This window comes from Capra hircus, chromosome 13, assembly GCF_001704415.2.
Source record: "Capra hircus breed San Clemente chromosome 13, ASM170441v1, whole genome shotgun sequence".
In the NCBI taxonomy this organism is placed as follows: Eukaryota; Metazoa; Chordata; class Mammalia; order Artiodactyla; family Bovidae; genus Capra; species Capra hircus.
The window spans coordinates 61,703,518-61,730,572 of NC_030820.1; the positions used below are offsets into that span (position 1 = coordinate 61,703,518).

Here is a 27,055-nt window from a genome sequence, read left to right on the forward strand (position 1 = left end):
AGAGAAGTTCATTAGACGTGAAGGCAGCAAAGCGAAATTTCCTAGGGGTTGACCTGCTCATCCCCAAACGCGTGCTTCACCCCTCCAGTCTCATAATACTTCACATCCACTTCTTAGGGGTGTGAAATAATAGCTACTGTTTATTGAGTGTCTGCTATGTACCAGATGTGATGTGCTGGTGACTGCATGTGTGTGCATGCTAAGTCACTTCTGTTGTCTCTTTGCGACCCTATGGACTGTAGCCCACCAGGGTCCTCTGCCCATGGGATTCTCCAGGCAAGAAGACTGGAGTGGGTGGCCATGCCCTCCTCCAGGGGATCTTTCCAACCCATGGGTCGAGCCCACATCTCTTATATATACTGCATTGGCAGTGGATTCTTTACCCCTGGCGCCACCTGGGAAGCCATGGGATGGTGACTAGGAAGCTGTAAATTCAAAAGGTCAAATCTCTTTTCTAAGGATTAGAATCCAGAGAGGTCTGATCCAGAGCCCTTCATCTTAATGACATGATGAGGGAACAGTCTCCTCCAAAGAGATGGGAAGGGGTATTTGCTAGCTGGCTGGATGCATGCAAGTGTGGCTAGGTGAATGTGTTGACAGGGGGATGGGCTGATGGAAGGATGTATGGGTGATGGATGTATGAAAGGAAGGAAGGAAGAAAGGAGAGGTGGATGGATATAAGATCAGCTTGCTGGTTGGTTGGGTCATGAATAAATGATGGATAGATGGGAAGAAGGATGGATAGATGGATGGATGGACGAATGAGAGGGGAACGGATGGTTGGTGAGTGGGTGAATGGATGGGCGGCTGGGTGAACAGATGAGTAGGTTTCTCTAGAAATCTCTGGAGAAATTTCCCTAGAGTCTGCCTTCTACTAATTTGCTATTTTGATTGGAATCCCCAATAGAGTATTTTTTTCTCTATTCCTGAAGCTCCATTTGTAAAGTTTCATCTGGGGAGATATTAATGAAACACACATGTTATGGAACAGTTCGGTTAATGATGTCTCCAAACTGACTGCAATTTGCAAAGCTTGGAAGGTGGCATCAGGAACTCTGGGCCTGCCTTCTTACGTGCCCTTGGGTGGCTTCCCCTGTTTCTGGGCCTCAGGGTCTTGGTGTGACTCTTGATGGGCTGGGAAGGGGTGGTGCTAACCCCAGCTGCTGGGCAGGGTGGTGGCACCCAACCACAGCCCTGTGACCCGCTGTCTCCTTAGCAGAGAAGCAGCGCCAGCATGTGGGCGGCATGGTGTGTGGCTGCTCTGTCGGTGGCGGCTGTGTGTGGCATCCGCCAAGATACAAACACCGTCCTCAGGGTGACCAAAGACGTGCTGAGCAACGGTGAGTCCAATCCTACAGAGTGAATGGTGGCAGGCGGCGAGTAGGGAGGTCCAGCCGACTCTGAAATTCCCAAGCACTCTCCTGCTCACTGGCAGATTCTACATCAGAAGGATGGGTGGCTTCTCTCTGGGCCTTAGTTTCATCTTTTCCGTGGGATGCCACTTCTTGAGCATTTGCTAGGGGCCAGGCACCATGCTAGGGAGTTGACGCTTGAGGCAGTAGAAAGCAGCGATTAAGAGCTTGAGTTTTGGAGTCAGCCTTCCTAGAATTCAGATATTGGCTATATGAAATATATATGAAATAGCCAATGATTTGAGTTCTCTGAGCCTTTAGAGACTTGAGTTCTCTGAACCTCAGTTTTCCTATCTGTGAAGAGGGTGTCATTATGGTCCCCATCCTGGAGGACTGATACAAGAATCTAATGAAATGAATGACCTTTTGAAAACTTGGCACAGTTCCTGGTTCATAGAAAACACTCAAAAGTGGGAGCTGTCATTGATCCTGCCTTCAGTTCTTGGGGGTCTCGCTTTTGTCCTCTGGCAAATGAGGATACGTCCCCTACCCTGATTCTTGTCCAAGGCTGTCATAGAATGAAAAAAAGGGGACATTTCCTCAGTGTCACAGGCCTCAGTTTCTTTACCCATCAAATGGGGACAATAATGCTGGCCTTGACTATTTTCCAGGAATAAATTTGAATAATGCACTAAGAAGTAGGGGTTTTTGTTGTTGTTGTTGTTTTTTACACTGTAAAGTGTGGAGTGCTTGGAAGGAAGGATCATGAAGAAAATCTACCCAGGTTTGGCTGAACAGTGTTGAAATCTGGTTAAAGTGTGCGAGGTCAAAGCCAGCAGCTAACGAGTTCATGGGGATGTCAGGGCTGGTCAGCAGCAGCCTTACCATTTGACCTCAGGAGCTTACCAGTGGGAGAAGGGGGACTAGGGAACGAGCAGTGCTGGGGGCTGGAGGGGGAACGAGCCTCTGAATGAGACCTTTGCTTCTCCTCAGCCATCTCGGGCACCTTGCAGCAAAGCGATGTTCTTCGCTCAGCCCTGAGAGAGGTGCCCATGGGTAAAGCTGGTGGTGATGGTGGTGGGCCTCTCCTGGGGGGTCTGCTTGGTGGAAGTGGAGGTGGTGGGGGAGGTGGTCTTCTGGGGGGCCTGCTTGGTGGCGGGGGTGGAGGGGGTGGTGACCTGTTGGGCGGAGTTGGAGGAGGCTTATTGGGTGGCGGTAGTAGCAGTGGTGGAGGGCTCCTGGGTGGCAGTGATGGGGGGCTTTTTGGTGGTGGGAGCAGCAGTGGTGATGGTGGGCTGCTGGGTGGTGGAAGCCACAGTGGTGGGGGGCTGCTGGGTGGCAGTGGTGGGGGGCTGCTGGGTGGTGGAAGCCACAGTGGTGGGGGGCTGCTGGGTGGCAGTGGTGGGGGGCTGCTGGGTGGTGGAGGCCACAGTGGTGGGGGGCTGCTGGGTGGTGGAGGCCACAGTGGTGGAGGGCTCTTGGGCGGCAGTGGTGGTCTTTTGGGTGGTGGCCGACACCGTTACGATGACTACAGACGTGCTGAATTGCCCCGAGGTGTCGGTGGTGTTCCCTACAATGACTTCCACGTCCGAGAACTGCCCCCAAAGTATACCAATGGCCACCAGCTGGGCGGTAATTACAAGTATGGTCACGTCGAGGCCAATGACAACACCGCTCAGCTGGGGGGCAAATACCGATATGGTGAGATCCTTGAGTCCGATGGAAGCGTCAGGGACCTCCGAACCAGCAACTACCGCAATGCTGAGAATGCGCACGGCGGCCACAGGGACCATGGGCGGTACAGGTCTGCTGAAGGCGCGGCGCCCGTGAGCAGACTTCACCGGCGAGAGTTGAGGCCTGGAGAGATCCCGCCTGGTGTAGCCACTGGGGCACTGGGCCCAGGTGGTTTGCTGGGCACTGGGGGCATGCTGGCAACTGACGGCATCCTAGCAGGCCAAGGAGGCCTGCTCGGCGGAGGTGGTCTCCTTGGAGACGGAGGACTTCTTGGAGGAGGGGGCGTCCTGGGCGTACTTGGCGAGGGCGGCATCATCAGCACCGTGGAGGGCATCACTGGGTAAGGAGGGGCTGGGGTCTCCCTGTCAAGCCCTCTAATGAACTCCGAACAGGAATAATCACCCCCAAGGGCCCGGAGTTGGAATAAGGATGGTGTTCAGTGTCTCATACACTTTAGGACCTGGCCTCAGGACTGGATGTCTTGAGTCTTGTGTGATTTGGGATCTTGCTGTTAAAAGTCCTGAGTTGAGTCCCAGCTCAGCCTTTTAGATTAGCCTGTGATTTGGGCCATTCGTTTCCTCTCCCTGGGTCTCAGTTTCCTCCTCTGTAGAATGGTCATAGTGTTATAGTCGAGGTGGAAAAGACCCAAGATTGTGCATACATATTATAATTTCAACTATGCTCAGCCTCCTCCTCATATTCACTATTTAATTTGACCAATATTTGGAGTGCCAACTACGTGCAGGGCGCTCTATTGTCCCTAGGGACACAACCTCATGGTGAGCCAAGACAAGACACATCTCTTGTCCTGATGGAGCTTGCAGGTAGGTGGGTTATATGGCATCAATAAAGAAGCCTGGAAACAATTACACACTTACAGTGCTAAGAAGTTCATGGAGAAGTGAGGAGGCGTACAGTGGAGAGATCAGGGGAGGCTCCCCAGAGGAAGAAAACCTAGAGCTGAAATCTAAAGATTCTGTGGGAAGAAACCAGGCAAAGCTGGGCAGGGACAGGCAGAAGGAGTAGCATTTTTACATGAAAAAAAAAAAAAAGATCAACGCGAATACATGGAAATGTAAACAATAGACCTCCAGGCAGTGGGTCTTGGCATATTTTTTGCTTTTAATTTTTCTGTGTTTTCCAAACTCTATCCACGAATCATAGGTCTTTCTAGGGCTGAGAAGAATGAATGGGGCACAGAGGAGGGGGGTGCAGGGAGGACGGTCCCTGGGGAGTGGGGTGCCGGGCAGGGGAGATAGCAGCCGTCTCACTGCTCTTGGTCCCCCGCAGGTTACGCATCGTGGAGTTGACTCTCCCCCGGGTGTCTGTGCGGCTTCTGCCTGGCGTGGGCGTCTACCTGAGCTTGTACACCCGTGTGGCCATCAATGGGAAGAGGTATGTGCTCTTGGTTCCAGAGGGGTCCCTGCCACCCTACATCCTGGCTGGGAGATCTGGGGCAGGTCATTTCTCCTTTTTGTCCATAATGTGGGGACTAAAATACCTGAGGTGTCATCGGCACACACGTGGCTTATACCTTTGGGCTCAGGTCATCTGAGCAGCAAGCAGTGAAGGTGGCCTGCTCAGAGGTTAAGATCCTGGGAGGTTGGAGTTCGGGGGCCCTTTGGGTTCAAATCCTAACTCTCTTTTAGCCCGTGTGAAGTCAGGCCAGTTCTCCTAATGTCACTGAGCCATAATGTCTTCACCTGCAGTGGGCACAATATGCATCCTTTCCCAGGTGGCTGCAGCCGCTGTGACAGATGGTCTCCCTGAATAGTGTCTGCCAAGTAGTTGGTGCTCATTAGAGGACTGCAGGTGGTGGACCTTTGCATTGATTTATCCCCATGGGATGAAGTCATGCCTACAAAGCAAGATGATTGGGTGGTCACCTTGGAAATCAGAATTTAGACATGAGGTTCATTTATTGGCCTCTGTTCCCAGCCTTTGAAGCTCTCATAAGTTAAGTGGGGATGGATTTGTTCACAGATGACTTGAGGATCCAGGGAAGCCTCCTGGTTTGGGACCCCCAGACGTGAACCAGCAGCATAGTAGATGGAAGGAACTGCCAGGGCAAAAGCCAAGGTGCAATGTGGTGGCTGGGGGTTGACACACTGTCTCCCTGGCACCGTGGTCTCCTCTCCTCTAGTCTTATTGGGTTCCTGGACATCGCAGTGGAGGTGAACATCACGGCCAAAGTCCGGCTGACCATGGACCGCACGGGTTACCCAAGGCTGGTAATTGAGCGATGTGACACCCTCCTGGGAGGTATCAAAGTGAGGCTGCTGCGAGGGTGAGTACCAGCGGGCCGTGGAGTGCCTTGGCAGATGGTAGAGTGATCTGTCTTTGGCAAATCGTAGTTTAGAACAGAGACTCTGGAAGCAGCCTGGGGTTCAAACCTCTTCAGCTTCCCTATTGCTTGCTGTGTGACCTTGGACAGTTCTGTTACCTTCTCTGAGCTCCACTTTCTTTATCTGTGAAATGGGGGTAATTTTTCCCCTTTAGAATTCAGATGGTGAGAACCCGGCACATTTTAAGAGTTTATGTCACTTGACTAACATGGGTATTGTGTCCAATGGTGCCCCCACTCACAGGGAAACTTCCCAGTTGATGCTGTTCAATGTGATCTTAATCAGATGTTGAGGTTTTTCTATTACACTCTACCCACAAAGTGGCCGAGTCCACACCTTGTGTCCAGAGGGGTTTTCAAGTGTCTGGATGTTGGCCGGTACGCTGCCCCCAGAAGATGGTCACAGATGAGGGCGCATCAGGGCTCCTCAGAACTGAGTCCCTTTCTTTTCACTCCCTGGCCCTAGTCTTGGGAGATCCTTGTCCTTGGTCTCTCTGAAGCCCCCTAATCCTTCCTCTCCTGTCTCATCAGTTTCTCTCTTCTCCAGCCCTCATGTTACCTAGACTGTGGGATCAGAGAAAGTCACTGCGTAACTTGAGCCCCAGATTTCCTATTCATGTGGGCTTCTCTGAGTCTTTCTGCTCCAGGGTGGGTGGAGGCAGAAAAAAATCAGCCCCTGGTGTTCTGGTGAGATGAGGAGGGGGAAGGAAACCCAGAAACTTCATAGATTTTTAATTCACATTTTCACAAGGAAAAATATCTGGTGGTACATTGTTCAAAATATAACATGATAAAAAGGCATGGCCCCCTCTCTCTCCATCTCCCATCTTCCCCCTTCCCAGAGAGCTCTCCTTGGTTATTTGTTTCTTGATGCTCCATCCAATCTTTTTAAACAAATGAAGCAAGCACGAATGTGAATTTCATTCCCCTCTGTCATTTTAACACAAGTGGGCACATACTGGAAACACTGTTTTGTACTTTTCTCTCATCACTGGTCTCTTGGGAGAATTTTCTGTACCAAACATGAAGAGTTTCCTTTTGCTTACCTTTACATGGGTGTGTAATATTCCACTGTTTGGTTGAACTGTCACTGATCTGCTCTCTCTTCAGGCTTCTCCCCAATCTTGTGGACAACTTAGTAAATCGAGTCCTGGCCAACGTCCTCCCTGACTTGGTAAGAGCCCGTCCCAGGACCAGGAGCAGAAGGTACAAACTTTCCCCAGAGCGAGGGGCCACCGTGCAGCCCCCGTTCCTGCAGGCACACAGGCGACCCAGAAGGAGAGAGGGAGCCCGGGCTCTGGGACGTGTCCTTGGGGGTCTGGAAAGGGCCCTAAAGGATGCGGAGGGACAGATTGGTGAGGGGATAAAGAGGTGAGGCTTGAGATATACACAGTTCTTGGTTGGAAACCCAGCTCCAGCACTTCCAAGCTGGGTGGCAGTCACATCACCTCTCTGAGCCTCAGTTTTCCCATCTGTAAAATGGGAATCATGAGAAAGACTTCCCCACAGGGCTGCAGGGAGGATAGGGCCACGCACAGAAAGGCAGTCAGTACCGTCGCTATTACCATTGTTCTCGCTGTGCACCACCCCCCATGCCCTGCGCGGTCACCAGGATTCCATGCCCTCTCTCCCCTGCAGCTCTGCCCCATCGTGGATGTGGTGCTGGGCCTTGTCAACGACCAGCTGGGTCTCGTGGACTGTAAGTCCTTCCTTCTTTGCTTCATTCAGCCAGAATCTTCTAGCACCTGATCTGGGCCCCGCCCTCGGAAGGGGCCGGGGACACAGCAATGTCTGGAGGAGGGCCCTCTGTGGTGCACGCAGTGCTGTGCGTCTGACGCCAGGGGAGAGGGGCTGCCTGGCCCTTCCTCTTGTCCCTGGACACCCCCACCAAGCCCCAGAGGGAGGAGCTTCCCACTTGGACCCCTGGGCCCTGCGGCTCGTGATGGTGTCGGGACACTGGGTTTCCAGCCCCCAGGCAGCGTGTGGACTTGGAGAGGCTCTTCCCAGTTCCCTCATCTCTAAAACGGGGGAGCTGGCCTCAACCCCTAGAGAGACTGGAGTGACCAGCACCAGATCAGAGAGTGACGGGCGCCGTGGAGACCGTCCAGGTCTTCAGATTCAGGCTCTGACACTCACCCTTGGTCCAGGATTTCAGAGTAAACATTGCTGAAGGCAACTCTGCCCCGTGTGGTTGTCCAGGTCGTGCACTCCATGATTCCAGGGTCCTCCATCCAGATAGATCGCAGCATAATGGTAGCACCTGTTGGGCAGTGCACAGTCTCTACAGCCAGACAGGGCTGGAAGAGCCCAGAAGGTAGGGCCATTTATCGCAAGCAGTCAGAGAAATGCCAAACTCAATTAAGCACCACGTTGTGGAGCCCCATAATTTCTTCCCAGTATGGCACTTCACAGCTTACAAAGCTTATCAATATGCAGAATCTTATTGCCCACCCCCAACCACCAATATTGTCCGAGGGGTTCTAGTAAGCCTATTTTACAGGGGGAGGAAATGGAGATTCAGAGAGGTGCAGGGTCTTGACCAAGATCACACAGCAAGGAAGAGGCAGAGCTGGGGTTTGAACCCAGAATGCTTGCTCTTTCCATGGTGTCTGGAGCCAGAACCTTGCTGCCTCACTCCCCTCAGATCACAAAGAAGGTGTCTGGGTGGGTGGGGGGAGCTTCCTGTGACCCCCACCTTTGCCTGCAGCTCTGATTCCTCTGGGGATACTGGGAAGTGTCCAGTACACCTTCTCCAGCCTCCCGCTCGTGACTGGGGAATTCCTGGAGCTGGACCTCAACGTGAGTGCCTGGGCTCAGGTGGGGGAGGTGGCCTTTTCCCTACAGGCCGAGGTGTGAGCGAGGACCCTACCTCCCCTGACTCCTCACCCCCAGGGTCCCTCCCCTCAACCCCCACCCTCAGGTCTGCTGCTGAATGCCTGGGAGGCAACATTTGAACAAAACCTTTTCCTGTTTGGATGAGGACCTTCAAGAAGCTGTGCTGGGAAATTCAGTTACAGCCAACACTCACCTAGTGCTTGCTGTGTGCCAGGCACATCCCTAGAACTTTATGTAGATTAACCCCGAAGTAGGCACTCTTATTGAGGAAAGTAAGACACAGAGAGGTTAAGCCACTTGCCAAAGGTCACACAGCTAATAAATGTGAATCCTGGCTTTGAAGCAGGCAGTCTGGCTTCTACCTGTGGGAGCTGCTGCTGTGGGCTTGGGTTTGTTAGAGGAGTGAATCTGGCTATTTGTGTGCTGGTAAACATTAACAACTGATTCTTCATGGTTGTTTTAAAAAGTCCTAATTTGTAATGTTTGCTGATTTCCTGGGTATAAGTACCCTTACCCTGACCAATTTCAGGCTACTAACATGACTCACTGAACACAGGGTTGGAAAGATGCCTGGAATTGGCTCTTGTGAACTGATGCAAACTAGCTCAAGCACACCACTGAATCAGGCCTGTAACTGGGCACGCGCGTGCACACGCACATACACACGTACCCTGGGCTGCACACACAAGTGCCTTCTACTTCCTGTATCAGACACAGAGCATGCACACCCATGCCCTCAAAGACAGCACACCTGTGCACACGTATATGTGCACACCGGGTAAATCCACAAGCACAGAGGATTCAGGAGATGTTCACCTGTTAGCTGCTGTGGCTAGACTCTGGACTGGGACTGATAAGATCCTTGACTTGAGGGAGGTGACCATTTACAGGAGCGGATGGGCCATCTAAGAGTCACTCAAACGGTTAGAGATCTTGAGCTCTGTGAAAGGGATTCCTGGGCTATCAGAGCCTAAAGCAGGGGATATGATTTACCCAGGGAGGTCACAGAGGGCTTCCTGGAGGAGGTGATACTTGAGCTGAGACCAGCCAAAGGAGTGGGACAGAGCGAAAGAAGAGAGTGTGGGAGGAAACGGCAGGCAGGAAGCATCTATGGATGGCAGGGGTGCTGAGCTGGAGGTACAGATAAGCAAGACCCTGGTGGCTGCATCGAGGAAGGGGGGTGAGAGAGGCAGAGAGGCTCCAGATGAGGCAGGCCGCACAGCACCGTTTATGCTATGGGGAGTAGTCTGGCCTTTAAAGAGTAGATACTCCGGTGTATGCGGTACAGGTGCATCAATTTGCTGCGTTCTTAGTGGAGGGCTCTCATTCTTCTATTTACATTCTTCTAAATACATGGCACTGAACCATGGCTCAGTTATAGCTGGTCATAGAGCAGGAACTGCAAGAGATGCTTGTCGTTCAGTCGCTAAGTCGTGTCCGACTCTGCGACCCCATGGACGGCAGCACATGAGGTTCCTCTGTCCTCCACTGTCTCCTGAAGTTTGCTCAAATTCATGTCCATCCAGCTGGTGATGCTCACTAACCATCTCATCAAGAGATGCTATTCCATCACAAATTGCATTTATGGGACCATACACGAAAGTGGGTTTAACCAAGGAAGGCTGCCTGTCGGCAAATGCAGGGATTCATTCCAGCCTTCAGCCCCTCTCCTCCACTCTTCTCTCTGCACCTCTCTCCCCTGTGACCTCTTTCTTCTCTACTTCCCCAGACTTTGGTTGGAGAAGCTGGAGGAGACCTCATCGACTACCCACTGGGGCGGCCAGCCTTCTCTCCCAAGCAGAAGATGCCAGAATTGCCCCCCATGGGCGACAACACCAACTCCCAACTGGCCATTTCTGCCAACTTTCTGGGCTCGGTTCTGACTCTCCTGCAGAAGCAAGGGGCCCTAGATATTGACATCACTGATGGCATGGTGAGTCACGGCCCCCAGGATGGGGCGGCTGGGCAGCGCACAGCCCACTGTTGATTCTCTCTGGTCCCCAGTGTCCTGGGAAATGGCTTGAAAGCAAAGACTATGGACAGTCCAGCCCTAAACTCATGACACTAAACAACATTGAAACGTTGCTCCCTATCCAATTCTACATAATTTTATTCCAAACCTTTAAAAAAGCATAATATAAACCCAAATGTCTATATCTCAGGACAAATGTTTTGAATCCTTTTGCTTGGTAAACACTGATAATGCATAATTAAGAGACATAAGAATAAAATATCACCTTTAGGTATGTTCCAGGGTCACTTTCTCTCCAAATCTTTCCTTTTAAAACATTTCAAGCCTTCATCAAAGCTGCAAAATAATACAATTAATGTCGTAATATCCTTCACCTAGATTCACCAGTTAATATTTCGCCACATTTGCTTCATATCCATCCATCGATCCATCCACCTGTCTTATCTGTCTGTCTGTCTATCTATCTGTCTATCCACGTATCCCTCTATCTGCTGTTGAACAGCTTGAGTGTTTGGAGTCATCACATTTTGTTCCATAAAATTCAGTGTGTATCTCATAAGAACAAGAGTTCCTCAAAATAACCCCATCATGTGCCTTATGTCAACCTTGAGTCTACCAAGAGGCAAGTCTCCATTTGGTGCCAGTATGATGTAACCCTCTCTTAAACTTTGAGGTGTCCTCTTTTAACTCAGGGAGTACAGAACCGCCCCCCACCCCACCCCCACTACAGACAATGGTATCCACGCACAGTGTGAGGGCATTGTTTTGTTTTTCTTGCATTTAGTTTTACAGATGCCGTCACCTTCTGTCAAGTGGTACTGGCTTTCCATTTCTTAGTATTTGATAATCTTTAGAAGTTAGTCATCTAAGGAAGACTTTAGCTAAATAATAGCACAGGTAGTCCGGGGATGTGGTGGCATCATGCGCTTAATGGACACTGGGTTTCACGCATGGACCCGCTGAGGTCCATCTTGTTTTCATGAAGACTCACATTTTTAGAGGAGAAAGATTCAGATCTCGCCTCCTGCCCTGAGAAGTCCCGTCTGTGGAAGCTTCAGCGGCTGCCCCATCCACTTAACCCCCAAATGGCTACTACGCTCCACATGGTGGGCCCTGTTGGACCTGTGGGGCCTCCCCAGAGGCCTTTAAGGGAGAGGACATGCCCCCACTGGTTGTCTGAGAGGGGTAGAGGTTTAATCACTGTGGTAGCAATTCCTGTCTGTCTCCATAGCCCCGGGGACCCACACAACCCTTCTTCTTTCCCTGCAGTTTGAAGAGCTTCCTCCACTCACCACGTCCACACTGGGAGCCCTGATTCCCAAGGTATGTATGGGTGGTGCCTCCCCTTGCCTTCAGCCCCATGTTCCCTTTCACTGTCCCAGGAGCTGGGTAGGAAGGGAAGACACTCAGCACCAGGGTGGGTGTTCCAACCTTCTCCCTGCGCCTTGAAAGTACAGTGAGAAAGGCTTGGAGGCCAGACCCCCGGGGGTGTATGGGTGCAGAGGCTGAGGTGGAAAGCACCTGAGCTCTAGCCATGGACTGACCTGCCCAGGTCCAATCCCAGCCTGGTCACTTTCTTGCTGTGTGTCTTTGGGCAAGAGTCTTAATGTCTCGGAGCCTTAGTTTCCTCTTCAGTCAAAGGAGGATGCTAATAGCTATTGCACAGGTTCATCCAGGAGGGTAAAGGAGATGATGCACACAGAGATACTGATACAGAGCTTGGGGGTGGGGTTGGAGAGCATGGAGGCCTACGGGGAAAGAGCCACATCTTTGGAGCAGACAGACATGAATTTGATTCCAGCTCAGCACATCCCAGCCATACTCCCTTAGGCAAATGACTTCTTTCTGAGCCTCGGTTTTTTCACCTGGAAAAACGGGCAAAAATGCCAACCCCACAAGGTGACTGCAGCTCTGGGAGTTGAATCTAGGCCCAGAGTAGGCATTTGATAAACGTTAACTATGATCGTTCTGGTTAACTTATTTATTTATTTTTTAAAAGAGCAAAATGCAGCCTTGGATCAGCTGCCATACACAGTTGGAACAAAGGCTTTTCTGATCCCAGTTCTCTTCCTAGCTCTGGTTCCAGGCATGCTACCCTGCACCTGGCAGCAAAGAGCTTCTTACATGGTGTTACACAGCTGCCAGGGATTTCTGTAATTGACAGCCATTTTAGACATTTTTCATCTCCTGTCTACCTGTCCCATCTCGTTCTGGGTGGAATTCAAAGGAAAGGAAACTGCACTCAACAAATGGTCACTATCGCCCTCGTGTGGTTGAAAGCTGAATCGCAGGGCACCATTAATGGCGCAAACTGGCATCGCCAGGAGGCAGGCGGGCCCCTCAATCAACTGGACCTTCATTTATTGGACCACTTCTTACGTGCACTGCACTTTATGGTTCATGAAAGTTGTTAAGACTCCACAGTTTCATGTGGTTTTAATCCTCCTCCCATCCATGGGGCCAGAAACCCGGTTTACAGGTGGGGAAACCAGCTCAGAGCGGCCACACCACCCCGCTGAGCTCAGTGAAGCAAAGACTCAGGCCGTCATATGGGGCGGGGCCTGTAGCAGGGAGGGACTGAGGCCAGACACGGAGGAATGTCTCCTGGAGTTACCAAGAGACGCTTGACCAGAGCCAGGATAGATAGCCTGAGTTTTCCGCGGCTGTGGGGAGAGTTCAGGGTAACCTCTCAGGGTTTCTGTGAATGGAGAGTTGTGAATTCTTGGAGATTCTGCATGTTGGGGTGGAGGTGATTGGGACACCAGGCCCCTCTGTGGAAATATCCTGAAAACCCTTCTGTGAGAAGCCAATGCACCAAATTATCAATTTGTTGAGAGTCAATTTGCCCAAAGGTGAGTCCGCTGAGTGGTCAGTTGGCTATGTTTATTAGATTAGCTGTTAGATCAAGAGTTTCCCAGGAGAGTTTCACCTTGAGTGTGGTCAGGAAAATGAATGCCTTCTTAGGATCAGGACACACCCTGCACTGGGTATAGAAAGCTGATGTTTAAATTGGTTTCTTTTTAAAGTAACTTTGGGATTTTTTTCTATATATTTATGTTCACTGAACATACTTAAGAAAAATGTTCCTTAAACTTTTTTGGTAAAGCAGTTATTTAGTAAATATAAGGGCTGGTCGTTTGATGACTGGTCCCTTTAGCCAATTTGGAGGAATCAGTGAGCAGCAAACAGGCTCTGATCCCTCCCACCATGTGTCTTCAGAGACCCCAGCAAATCCAGGTGGGTGGGGCAGGCTGTGCCTTGCTCTGGGAATTTCACTGAAAGGCACCTGGAATTGTAGATTTTCTCATTCCAGGTGGGACATCCGGAGTCAGTAGGAAGGGAGAGAGGCCGTGGGCTCCTGAGTCACATGGACCTGGCCTAGAACCTCAGCTCTCCTGTTGGCGTTGGGCAGTTTGCTTGATGTTCCCCCTCTGAGCCTCAGTTTTCTCATCTGTAATATGGAGAAGAAAAGCAATGTATGGAGTTGTGATGAGTCAATGAAATCATGAATGTCCAGCACCAAGCTCAGTGTCCCTCTCCCAACCCCAGCTCCCCAGCCCTCCAGGACCCCACCTCCCTAAGGACCAGGTTTTGAGCATTTCCACAGTATCTGTGTCAGGTATTGAGTCTGAAGCTTTGCTGGCATGATTACATTGAATTCTCACGATATCTCTTTGTGAGAGGCTTGGAGAAGACAGCCCCTGGCCAAACCCCACAGTGGATGGAGGCTTTGCCTGTGGTTTGTAGGACTCAAGTGATACTGCAGATTCTGAAGGGATCCAGTGTGGGACCCTCTGCTGTGTGTGCTTAGAGGTTGGCTGATGACCCCCTGAGTCCCCCTCCACCATGGATGGCCCTGCTCACCCCACCTGGTGTCTGCCCACAGGTGTTCCAGCAATACCCTGAGTCCCACCCCCTCACCATCAGGATCCAGGTGCCGAACCCACCTTCGGTGATGCTGCAGAAGGACCAGGCAGTGGTGAAGGTGTTCGCCACCTCTGAGGTCATGGTCTCCCAGCCCAATGATGTCGAGACCACCATCTGCCTCATTGATGTGGTAAGTGGGGGTGGGCGGTCTCCGGGAGTCTGCAGACACCTCCCCACTGTTCCCACCACGGTGACTATGAGTTGGATTTGGGGGCCAGATGACCTGATTCACATCCAAGCTTTAAGGGCACTTATAGCTGTGTGACCTTTGGACTTGATTTTTTCCCCCCATAGCAGTGGCAGCAGGGCATTAATGAGATGCTCAGAGAAGTACCAGAAACACCAGAAGGAAGCCAAAAGTGCTGGCTGGTATTATTCCCACAGGTTGTGTACCACACCCTATGGCAAAGCAGTCCTCAGTCATTCATTGAGCAATATTTATTGAGCACCTACTATGTGTTGTGTTTTCTACTAGAGGCTGAAGAAAGGGGAACAAGATTTGTCCCTGGTACCCAGGAGGGAAAAGATACAAATACAACAATTTCCAAAATTATTTCATAGAGGAGAATCCTCTTAAAATGATGTTACTCCTTTGATCAAAATTTAAACACAGCCCATCCTCCAACTATCGTCCATAAAGTCCTTCCTGAGCATCCTCTGGTCACCTTTTAGCCCCTTGGTGTTCCTCCAATATGCCAGGCACAGTCCCACCTGGAGACTTTGCACATGCTGTTGCCTCTGTCTCGAATGCTCTTCTCCCAGACGTCTGTGTGGTTCACAGCCTGACTTTCATCAGGTCTCTGATCTAATGTCACCTCCTCCGAGAGGTCTTCCCAGACCACCTGTCTCAAATACTCCCACCCCTCCCATCTCTCTCTCTGTCTCCCTTGCTTTACATTGCTCATAGCCTTAATGTGATTTTATTAAATGAATTCATTGGTTAGTTTATTACTGGGCAGAGACACAGACCGTTTTATTCACTGTAGGATCCCCAGGGCCAGGCACAGAAGCTGGTGCACAGTAGGTGTTTGGTAAATATTTGTGGAAGGAATGTGCTCAGTTGTGTTTAGTGCCATTTCCCCCTCCTTGGTGAAAGTTTCGGGCTCAGATACTTAGGGTTCTGTTCCTGTATCTGTCTGCTGTATCTTCCCAGTCTCTCCTCCCAGGGCTGGAGACGTGGTGAGCCGCTTCTAGTCGGCTGGAGCGCACACAGAGTCCATGCTAGGCATTGTCAGATGAGAAATCAAAAGGGCTGATTCTCACCCAGGAGTGGAGATGGCTGCCCCTCATCCAGTCCTCTGTTGATTTGTCCCTTCCGTGCGGGAATTTTTTTCCATCAATAGCCCACACATTTGATCCAGCTCAGAACCCTGCTGTGACCCCACTGCCCCCTGGATCAGACCTGATTCCTCTCCAGCCCATGTGCCCTGCCTGGTCTGGCCCCACCCCCACTCCAGCCTCCAGGAGTCCCCTCCCTCCTCACACTCTGGTTTTCTCTCTGTCCCTCTGCCAACCCCTTTCCTGCCCTAGCTCTAATGTACACGCCCTTCCCACTGCCTGGATCATTCTCACACCCTCTTTTCCATCTGGTGAATTCGTACGTACCCTTCAGGCCTCAGCTCAAGTGCCATTTCCCTAGGAGGATTTCCCACACTTGGATAGGTCTCTGTTATATACATCCAGTGCTCCTGCTTCTTTTCCATCATCTTAATTATTGTTTTTACTTATAGCATCACCTGAAATTGCTGGGAGCTTCCCTTTCCTCACAAGACAGAATTGTTTTATTTTATTTTGGGGGGAGGGGAGGGCCGAGAAGCAAAGAGGGATCTTCTGACAACAGGCTTCTGCTTAGAGAAGGGGATGAATCTGGACCTTTTATGCCCTCTCTTGAGGGGGGTGGGTGGGGCAGTTATGACTGACAGTGATGATATCCAATCGCATCTACAACAACTGTTCTGAAGCAGGTCCCCTAGGCTGCAGGCCATGCCCGCCTCCTCTGAGACAGCTCAGAGAAACTCAGTAAACATACCTGACTCCTGCGCCAATCATTAGCTTCCTGTGACTGTTGTCTTTCCGAAGAATGTTCCTCCAGCCTTTGCTGTAACTTACTTGTGAACAACAGTTAATGCAGGCAATTTATGATTTCTAGCTCCTTCCCTCCAGAGGTGGGGAAAATCCATTACATTGTGTGTTACTGGGGGTCTCACAGGGAGACCCCAGCGAGCAATGACTGCTGTACCATGGCAGTGACATTCCATTCACCTTCCCTTTCCTCCAGGATGCAGAACTCTTGGCCATGTTTTCCGTGGAGAATGATAAGCTTATGATTGACGCCAAGCTGGACAAGTAAGAGGGTTTGCTGCTGAGGGTTCTCGCTTTTCATAAAGACTTCTTTGGCATTCTTATGTCTGGTGCCAACTCACAGGGAGGGCTTAGAGGTCTTTGGACTTGGCTGCTGGGTAAATCCAAGGGACTGCACAGGGGAAAATGGGCCATAACTGCCTAAACCACTGGCATGAGCAGGACAAGAAGGGTGGAGCCGTGAGCCTCACAGAAGGACCTGCCGCCAGCAACGGCACGGGCAGTAATGATACCACTGCTGCTGCTGGTGATCAGCCGGGCTCTGGCTACTGCTGTGTCTAGTGTCATTCAGCCTTGCAGAAGCAGGGCGATTATTCTCCCATTTTAAAGAGGAGAAAACTAAGACTCAGAGAGGTGGATTTATTTACTCAAGGAAGGCCACAATATGAGAACGGGGGTGGGGTGGTGGTGGTGCGCTGTGAGCCAACTCATGTCTGTCTGATTTGGAGCTGTGTCGAATGGTTACAAGCACCAGCTGTGGAGCCAGCGGTATGGGTTCAGATCCTTCCATGACCCCCGACTGGCTGTGTGATGTAAGCCAAGTGACCTTGCCTCTCTGAAACTCAATTTTCTCATCTGAAAATGGGCATCGTTGTCTCCACCTTATAGGACTCATAATAGCTGTTATTTATTGGATGCTTACTATGTGCCAGACACTGAGCTAAGCCTTCACGGTGTCTTCATTCATTTAATTCTTGACAGCCTATGGCTGAAAGGGTAATTATTATTGCTATTATTGTCTTGAAGGGTCCCACTTCAAGACAGCATGTGCCTAGTTCATTGTAAGGTTTTTGTCTTACAACAAATATTTATCAAGCTCAACAGTGAGAGCTGCTCCTACTGTGATGTTAACTGGAGCCATTCAGCATTATCTAAGGAGGTCTGAGACTGAGGCCTGGAAGGGGAGCAGGGGGCAGCCGTGGGGAGAGCTGGGGGTTCCAGTCAGTGAGAACAGAGCCGGCAAACTTCCACGGGCAGGAAAGAGCTTGGGTGTCCTGGATGGAGCGGTCGTGGAAGGAGGAGGGATAGGAGGAGAAGTTGGAAAGGACTCCTACATTCTGAAGCAGAGTCTTCTCCCCTGAGAAGCCTCTATTGTTCCTCACTGATTTCTCTTCCCCCTGGAGGCCAGTGGCTCCAATGTCCCTTTGCCCATGAGCAGATCTGGTCCAGCCTCTCTCAGGTGGGACTGCTGGTTTGCATGTGAGATTCAGGTGCAGCGAGACAGAAGCCCTCAAAGTGCAGAGAAAGACCTTGAACCCAGGCTCGGGCCTCCCTGCTCAGAACAGCACAGCAGCCGTGAGTGCAGCTCAGGGCATGAGTCCAGCTCAGAGCATGAGTCCAGCTCAGAGCATGAGTCTGGGGCTCTGTCTCCCAGCTCTGTGGCCTTGGCCGGTTTCCTGGGAGCCTCTGGTTCCTCCTTCATGGAATTCCTGAAGGATCTTGCCAGGTAGTGATGATGCTCATGTGGGCATAGCACTCACCAGTTACCAGGGGTGATTCTATGGGATTTACTTGAATTACCCTATTTAGTGCTTATAGACACCCACTCTGCAGAGGAGGAAACCGAAGCACAGGGAACTTAAGTACTTTGCCAAAGACACATAGCTGCGACGCGAGCCTGATGCACCTGTCATCGTGTCTGGTACATAGTTAATGCTCCGTAATGGAGACCAGCCCTACTCATATTAACTCCCCCAGACCCAGAGGGGTCTCCCTGAGAATGTTGGTGGACGGTCTTCTTACACTGAAATGTGAGCCTCTTTTGGTTCTCGGCAGTCGCTACTTCTTTCTTTCTTTATCTGGCTGCACTGGGTCTTTGTTGCGGTCTACTGCGAACTCTTGGTTGCAGCATACAGACTCCTAGCTGAGGCATGTGGGATCTAGCTCCCTGACCAGGGGCTGAAGCCGGGGCCCCTGTATCCGGAGCTCCGAGTCTTAGCCACTGAGTCACCAGGGAAGTCCCAGTAGCTCCTTCTGACGAGCTGTTTTCTTCATCTGCAGGACCAGCCTCAACCTCAGAACCTCAAACGTGGGCAATTTTGATGTAAGTACCAGCTCAGGCCCCAGAGTCAAGTCTGGGAATGGCACCGCCGTGAGGCTGGCTGGGGACTGGGATGGCGGTGAATTCCAGAGCGTTGATTGGCATCAGTGCTGTCAGGGCTCATTTTACAGATGGGGAAACTGAGGCCCACAAAGCAAGTGAGGGGCAGAGTCCTGACTCCCAGCTCCTTCCACCATGCCTGTGGTGTCCCGTTCTAACTGCCCCCACGGGGATCACTTGGCCCAAATCCTCCGCCTCAGGGCAGGTAGCAGTGGGGGCAGCCAAGACCTCTGGGACCTTTTCCGTCCTGGATTGGAGCACTCAGCTTTGCCACTGACTCTTGTGTGACCTTGGCTATACCTACCCACTCTGAGACTATTTCCTCATCTGTAAGGCAAACAGGTTTGAATTTCTTTTGAAACCTCCACGTTCTAGAATTCTGCCTTTCTAAGGATCCATGAATCTGAGACACTCTTATTCTAGAATTTGGTCCTGTTTCATCAGTTTTTTCATTCTTGTGTCCCCCACTCCACCTAAGACTTTGAAAATGCCCATTTGGCATCGCAAAGAGTTGGACACAACTGAGTGACTGAACCAAACTGACTGATTTTATAAATTGACAATGAAATTGATGCTTGCTTTCTGGGCCAAGTTTGGGTGAGATTTCCACTTACGCAGAGACAGTCATGGTGCTTTTCTTATCCAAACAACTCATAGGATTGGTATCATCAACTTCATTTTATAGATGGAGAGATTTTATAGATTTTATAGATGGTACCCGGATAGTGGCAGTGACGTGCTTTATAGCTGGTTGGGGCAGAGCTCAGACTAGAATGGAAATCTCTGGACTCCAAATGGAAAAAGACACCAATACTTAATTGGATATTTAATGAATATTTCTGGAGCAATAGAAATTGGCATCAGGCACCACATTAACCTTTTGTTTATTTATTTATTTTAAAATTGAATCTCAAATCAAACTTATGATGTAGGTGCAATTATTGGCCCACTTTCCAAATAAGAGAGTCAAACACAGAGAAGTTAAGTGACCCACCCAAGGTCACAGAGCTGGTAAGAGGCAGGGTGTTAGTCATTCAGTCGTGTCTGACTCTTTATGACCCCATGGACTGTAGCCCACTAGGCTCATCTGTCCACGGGGATTCTACAGGCAAGAATACTGGAGCAGGTAGCCATGTGCTTCTCCAGGGGATCTTCCTGACCCAGGGATTGAACCTGGGTCTCCTGAACTACAGGCAGACTCTTTACCAACAGAGCCACCAGGTGAGAGGAGTGCTGGGACTTGAATCCCATGCTCTGCCACCATAGTATCGCGTGGCACCATGCCATGGCAGGCATTCTGCACAGAAGAGCTTACGTTTGGTTTGGACAAGTACTCCCTGAGGTAATGATTGTCCACTCATGTTTTCAGATGTAGAAAGCAAGGTTTAGAGAAGTGAAGAGCGGTTCTATATGAAAAAGGGCTTCCCTGGTGACTCAGAGGGGAAGTATCTGCCTGCAGAGCAGGAAACACGGGTTTGATCCCTGGGTCAGGAAGATTCCCTGGAGGAGCGCATGGCAACTCACTCCAGTATTCATGCCTGGAGAATGCTATGGACGGAGGAGCCTGGCGAGCTACAGCCCATGGGCTTGCAAAGAGTTGGACACAGCTATAGCATGCGCACATGCTCTATGAAAAGGCTCAGGGCCAAGCATTTTATATGACCTGCTCCTAATCCTCACTGCTTCCTTGCAAGCTGGACTTGCTGGCCCATTTTACAGCTGAGGAAACTGGGGGTCAGACAGGTGAGGGAAGCTGCCTGGAGGTCCATGGAAGCTGAGCTGGGGTGGGGACCTGAAGTGCTGGTCACAAAGCGCAAGGGCCTTCCAAGCCACCAAAGACCCTGTGCTCTTTGCCCCTTGGGAAGACCTGATCTCCCTCAGTCTCTGCCTCACCATGAGCCTTGGACCAGCACTTGCTGGGCACTGGACCTCAGCCTGCCCATCTGTACAAGGAGCAGGTGGACCAGATGTGCCTCAGGCTTGGTGGTTCTGGAATCAAGGGGCTCTGGCTGCAGCTCCCAGATTCTTCCGGAGATGCTCTTTGGCTTCCTCTCCAGCCACAGGGCGGTGGTGGTGGTGGGGGTCCCTCAAGGATCCCTTCGGACCTGAGCATATCTCTGCCTTTTCGTTCTTCCTCTGCAGGTTGGCCTCTTGGATGTGCTGGTCGGGAAGATTTTTGACCTGGCATTCATGCCTGCAATGAATGGTGAGAGAGGGTGCCCCAGGGGTGCGTGGCCTGGGGATCAGGGGGTTACTGGTTTGTTGGACATATTTGATGCACAGCTGTTCCACCTCAGTAGCATTCCTGAGACCTTCACTCTAAGCTTATTTATCTCAGCCTCTGAATGCAAATATTGCCCTAAGATTCCATCAACTTCTTTATTTGCTGCTTTTGCTGGATTATTTCCCTGCCCCACCTTATTTGACTGATTTCTCTGATTATCTATGTAAACTTCTGATTATAAGCGAAAATTATATGTGTGTACATTTTAGAGTCCAGAAAGGTTGGAAAAGAAAATCTCACTTCCCAGAGGCAATTAATCCTGATATCTGGGTATACTTCCTTCTAAACTCTTTTTTTTTTTCTTCAAATACAGTCCAAAATGTTTCTGGATTTATTTTTTATATTTATTTTCATTGGGTTTCTTTTCAGTTGTGGTAAGATATATATATATATGTATATACACACACACACATATATATAAAACATAAAATTTGCCTTCCTAACCATTTTAAACTTAATTTACATGGCTGTGTTCCTGACTTATTTTTTCTGACTTATCTTTAATTGTATATTTATTTTTACTTGCACAGGGACCACATGTGTATTTTATTAATGTAAAAAGTTCGATCAGTACAGATAGAACTACAGTTGCTGTTATCAATATTCCCAGCCTCCTAACCCCCTAGACAGTTACATGGTCAGTTAGAGGGTTTTCTTGCCCAAATTTATAAATAGATCAAACAGCGTGGTGCCCCATCTCTGTGGCTCCTTGTTGAGCCCTGGGGCCAGTAGGAGGAGGTTGGGTCAGCTGCTCCATCAAGAACCACAGCCCTCAAGCTGTTACCAACCAGGGTTCTTGGCCCCCTTAATCAATAGAAATTGATCAGAGGCCAGACAAGAAATGCAAGCAAGGCTTTATTGGGGTCCCTGCTGCAGCAAGTGGGGAGCAAGAACAAACGACAGGTTCCCTTGCTTACTGTCTCCCTGAGTGGGGCAAGCTTGCTTCTTATATGTAGTGAGGGTAAGGGTGGTCCAGTGGTCAGGCTGGAGGGGTGACCTAAGTGGTTTGTCCACCCCTAGGTGGTATTGTGTGTATAGGGCATGCACAGTACCCTGCTTGTGTTCCCGACCTCCTCTTCTTTGGTCCAGGCTCTTCAAAAGTGGCAGTTAGGTTTTCGGTTTATTTGTATCTTTTGTCCAGAATTTGCCCCAACTCTTATTTTTAGTCCCATACCGTTTCTTTGTATTTTCTTGCTTGAGGAGAGGTATGTCCAGGTGCAAACATTGCAGCAAATGGCCCCAAGTCCCAGCTGGTCTCATTGCTACTGGACCCCAACCTCTCTCTCCCCACTTTTGCATCCTGGAAGAGGGGATGAAGCAGGGTGGCATCAGCTGTACCAGCTATTTGTTTGGAGAACTCTTGATGTCAATCAGACCTTTTTTCAGGGGACTGAATCAGAACCACAGAAAAGCGCTGGTCACCAGGCCCACGCTCGTTCCCTGGTAGGAGAAGATGATGTCAGGAGATGGATGGGGCTGGGCTGACCTGGGAGCCGATACTTGGAGATGCCCACCTGGGCTTCCCCTCTAGGAGGTGCTGGGAACTTGGCAGCAAGTCCCTCAATCTCACTGTACTGCGATTTACCATTCTCAAAAGTGAAAGGGTGGGTTAGATCCATGATTCCCAAAAAGGGTTCCATAGAAAATCAGTCCCACAAGATACTCTGAGAAAAGGGTTCCATGACCAAGCAAGTTTGGGAAATACTGCATAGGTTCCTCGGGGGTAGATTCACAATGTCCTTAGTCCTCTGAAAAATCCTGCTGGAGTCAGGTAGTGTGTTCAGCCTCACTCAGTCCCGTGTTCCCCACAAGCCTCCCCCCACTTTCCTGGCTCCCTTCCTCATTCGCTCTCTTCTTTCTTTCTAGAATGTTAATCAGCAGGTCTGCTTAGGCTCTGATCTAAACCATCTGATGATCTAGACCATCCACGGAGGTCACTCGTTGGGGTCCCATGTGTTTCCTTCCGTGTCTTCATTCAGCAAACCTCCGTCTCCTCCTCTGTGCTCCACCCAGGTCTGGGTGATGCTGGGGACACAGTCCTTGCCTAAAGAAACTCACAATCTGGAGGTGGTGACAGATGCGAAGACAGGGCATTAGTATGTTGTGGTTTCCGAAATGCAGTTGTTCGGGAAGAGTGGCAGGAGCCCAGGGTTGCTCAGCCTGGTGGGTAGGAGAGCTCACAGAGGTGACATTTAAACAGAATTTCAGGGAAGGCTCAGAACTCAGCCGGCAGGCAAGGCTGAGGCTGTGTGCTCCCGGCACAAGGACGGGCAAGGACAAAGTCCTGGAGGCATGAAAGACACAATACTGGAGGCTTCGGGAAGATTGATGCCTCTTGGCCATGCTGACTGTACCTGATCACTTTTTTTCCCCACAGCTGTGCTGGGCTCTGGTGTCCCTCTTCCCAAAATCCTCAACATCGACTTCAGCAATGCAGACATTGACATCTTGGAGGTAAGGAGAGACAGAGCTCTGTTCTGCCTTTCTCTGCAAACCCAGGAATTGGGAGGAAGAAGAGAAGGGAAGGGAAGGGCAGCATAATAGCAGCCTCTACCTTCAAAGAATGGGGCTGAGGGAACAAGAAACAAAGCTGCTAGGAGCCTTAAAGGAAGCTTTCATCATTGCCCCCATCTCACAGATGGGAATACTGAGGCTCAGAGCAGTAAAGGACTTGCCCAAAGTGAAAGTGTGACATAGTTCATCAGAAAGTTTTTTATTGAGCACCTAATATGTGCCAGACAATGCCCAAGGGGCTGAGGAAACAGTAGTGAACAAAAACCCTGGCCCTTGCAAAGCTTCAACCAGTGGGTAGATGGGCCTTTGGGAAAATATTCCTGAATAATTGCTAATAGGAATCATGGCTGGTGCTATGGAGGGGATCTTGTTACCACTTCCAAAATGCACATATGTTCAATATCTGAAATTCAAAAAATACAAAAAAGATGAAACAAACACATGTTTATCTTCCTAGATATATTTGCAACCCAGAAATTATCCCTTAGAACATTTTGTTATTTTTCATTCCAGTCTCTCTGGAATTTTATTTTTAAACACTGCTTGATCAGGGGGTTGGTCAGTAGAGCATTGGAGTTAAAGAATAAGGGTCCTGGCGTCCACTGGCCTCGGGTTAAATCCTGACTTTGTCAGTTTCCAGCTGGGTGACTCTGGGCCTCAGTTATCTCCTTTATACAAAGGGGGTAATCATAGTGTGTATCTACAGGGCTGCATTTAGGATAAAAGAGGTTCTGCACATAAAGTGCCTTGTACAGCCCCTGGCACAGAGTCAGCATTCTAGAAGTGTCTGTCATTATCAGCATCACTGTAATAAAGAAGGTGCAGTGTGCATCCTGGTGCACAAACTGTTCTGACTCCAGGATGTAGCTCTTTAGAACATGATCCCGGAACATGATCCCAGATTGACGAAGTCCTTTTCAAAAGGTGGCACCTATTTGCATAGCCACCAGCTGTGTGCCGAGAGCCCAGCTCCTCACACTCATGCCAGGCTTGGGCCTCAGCCCAGGGGACAGCCCACCTCCCCCCACGTTTGGGGAAGAGTCGAGACAGGTGGCAGTGACCTTGGATGGGCAGTGTGGGTCAGATGCCGGCCCTGGGCCGTCCTTAGGGGCGCCAGTCATGGTCCCTTCTCTTGAGCGCCTGCAGGACCTCAGCACTACTCTGAGCCTCAGTTTCCTCATCTGAAAATGGGGAACACCACCACCCACCTCACGGAGTTGACAGTGAGAGATTAAATGAGATACAGCATTTCAGTGTTAACAGTCATCATTCACTTGTTAAAAATGGGTTGGGAAATGTGAACAGGATTGGCAGAAATTTATTATCCCCACCATCACCGCTGTCATCATTTCTACCATTTACTGAGCAAGTGCGGTGCGCCCCGCACTGTTTTATACGCATTTGGGCCTTTCCGGGGCTCTGGTCAATGTTTGCCTTACATCGTAGGTGAAGGACCTGCGTATCAGAGAGGATAGGCCACTTGCCCAAGGTCACTCAGCTAGTGAGAGGCAGGATTTGCACTGAAATAACAGAGACAGCTCAGACCAGGGGTTTTCAAGTGAGACTGTATTGCGATCCACCTCCCCAACCTGAAGGGAATTTTAAAATGAGTAGGGATGAATTTTCTTTTCTGAATAATCACGCTTGAGCATTTTATATCAAAATATTGGGTTGGCCAAAAAGTTCATTTGGGTTTTTCAGTAACATCTTATGGAATAACCTAAACTAATGTTTTGGCTGACTCAATACATATTATTTTGTTATAAATTACTTATCTTTTATTTCTTCTGTATATTCCAGTAAAATAATTATACTGGCTTTTAAACTATATGTATCAGTAGATTATGTAATCTATGAGATTTGTTTCAGAATAAAGGAAGTAATATGAAGACCTATAATCAAATGAAAAATGGGTGTTGGGTCTGAAAGGTGAAAAAATCACTGGTTTAAAGAAAGATTCAGAGAAAAAGAGAAAGACTCAGAGGCTCTTGTAGGCTCTCTGTTGTTCAGTGGCTCAGTTGTGTCTGACTCTTCAACCCCATGGACTGCAGGACACCAGGCTTCCCTGTCCTTCACCATCTCCCAAAGCTTGCTCAAACTCATGTCCATTGAGTTGGTGATGCCATCCAACCATCTCATCCTCTGTCATTCCCTTCTCCTCCTGCTTTCACTCTTTCCCAGCATCAGGGTCTTTTCTCATGAGTCAGCTCTTTGTATCAGGTGTCCAAAATATCGGAGTTTCAGCTTCAGCATCAGTGCTTCCAATGAATATTCAGGACTGATTTCCTTTAGGATGGACTGGTTGGATCTCCTTGCAGTCCAAGGGACTCTCAAGAGTCTTATAGGCCCTCTGTAATTGGTAGCTATTCTTCTTCTTATTACTACTACTATAAGGGTCTAGCCATTTATTTTAACTTTTTATTTTAATATAATTTTAGACTTATAGAAAAGTTGCAAAAATAGTACAGAGAGGGTTAATAGTACAGAGAGAGTTCCAGAACACTCTTCACCTATCTTCCTCCAGTGTCAGCATCTGCTGTAATCCAAGTACAATGATCACAGTCAGGAAATTAACATTAGTACAAATCCACAGGCCTCACCTCCCAGCTTTCCCACTAATGTCCTTTGTCTGGTTCGGGATCCAGGCTTCCACTTCACAGCTGGTGGTCACACCTCCTCAGCGCCCTTCAATCTGGGACAGTTCCTCAATTTTCCTTGTGTTTTGCGACCTTGACATTTCTGATGAGTTGGGCTGGATGTGTGGGATGTCCCTCAATTTGGATTTGACTGATAGTTTCTCATAATTAGATGAGGTTATGTATTTTTGGCAAGAATGCTGCCAAACAATGCTGTGCCCTTGTCAGGGTGCCACGCCAGGGCACGTGACGTCAGCATCTCCTTCCCGGAAATGTTCAGCTTTGCTCTTGTGGTTAAGGTGGATCCTGCCAGGTCTCTCCACCAAGTTACTATGTTCTCCCTTTATAACTAATCAGTATCACATGGGGCCTAAACTTCAACACTATGCAAATATTCTGTTTCTCACCACACTTTTCCCATTAATTTTGTCGTTCATTAATGATTTTTGCCTTCAACAGTTATTACTGTGCTGTTTGCCTGAATGGTGATTTTTTTAAATCTCTGCAATCCCTTTCACACTTATTAATTGGAGTTCTGCTATAAAGAAAAGTTACCCCTTCTCCCTCATTTATTTATTTACTCAATTACTTATACCAGTATGGACACATGGGTATTCATTTGTGCTATGAATTAAGTCTGTTGCTTTTATTATTGTTGTAGATCTTTTTAATTATGAAAACTGGAGTTTGGAAGAGTTTGGAGAGGGGCTCAGGCCTGCTTCTCTTTATTTGGAAAAGAAGGAAATGAGGGGTAGGGTGGGAAGTGTCTTGCCCAAGATCCCCTGCTCACAGTAAGCTAGTGACACCGCCAGGGTGATTCTCAGGCCCCTTTGACCCCAGCTGTCTCCACTGTTTAGAGTTACTGCTGCCAAGAAATGCGACTGGCCTGAGCCCAAGGCAGGCGGCTGTCCGCTGAGCTGCAGCCAGAAACCGCCCCACTCACTAACCAGCTCTGTGTTCTGCCCTCCAAGGACCTTCTGGTGCTGAGCACCTGA

At 49.6% G+C, this 27,055-nt stretch overlaps 1 protein-coding gene across 1 annotated transcript; it reads left to right on the forward strand.

The window, feature by feature from the left end:
• On the forward strand, nt 1,227-27,055 carry BPIFB4 (BPI fold containing family B member 4). The gene is made up of 16 exons (XM_005688391.2): nt 1,227-1,340; nt 2,346-2,408; nt 2,907-3,426; nt 4,377-4,481; nt 5,230-5,373; nt 6,541-6,604; nt 7,069-7,129; nt 8,138-8,229; nt 9,995-10,198; nt 11,507-11,560; nt 14,124-14,294; nt 16,443-16,510; nt 18,527-18,569; nt 20,769-20,832; nt 23,288-23,364; nt 27,032-27,055. The coding sequence occupies exons 1-16, from the start codon at nt 1,235-1,237 to the stop codon at nt 27,053-27,055; spliced, it is 1,860 nt and encodes a 619-aa protein (XP_005688448.2). The 5' UTR covers nt 1,227-1,234.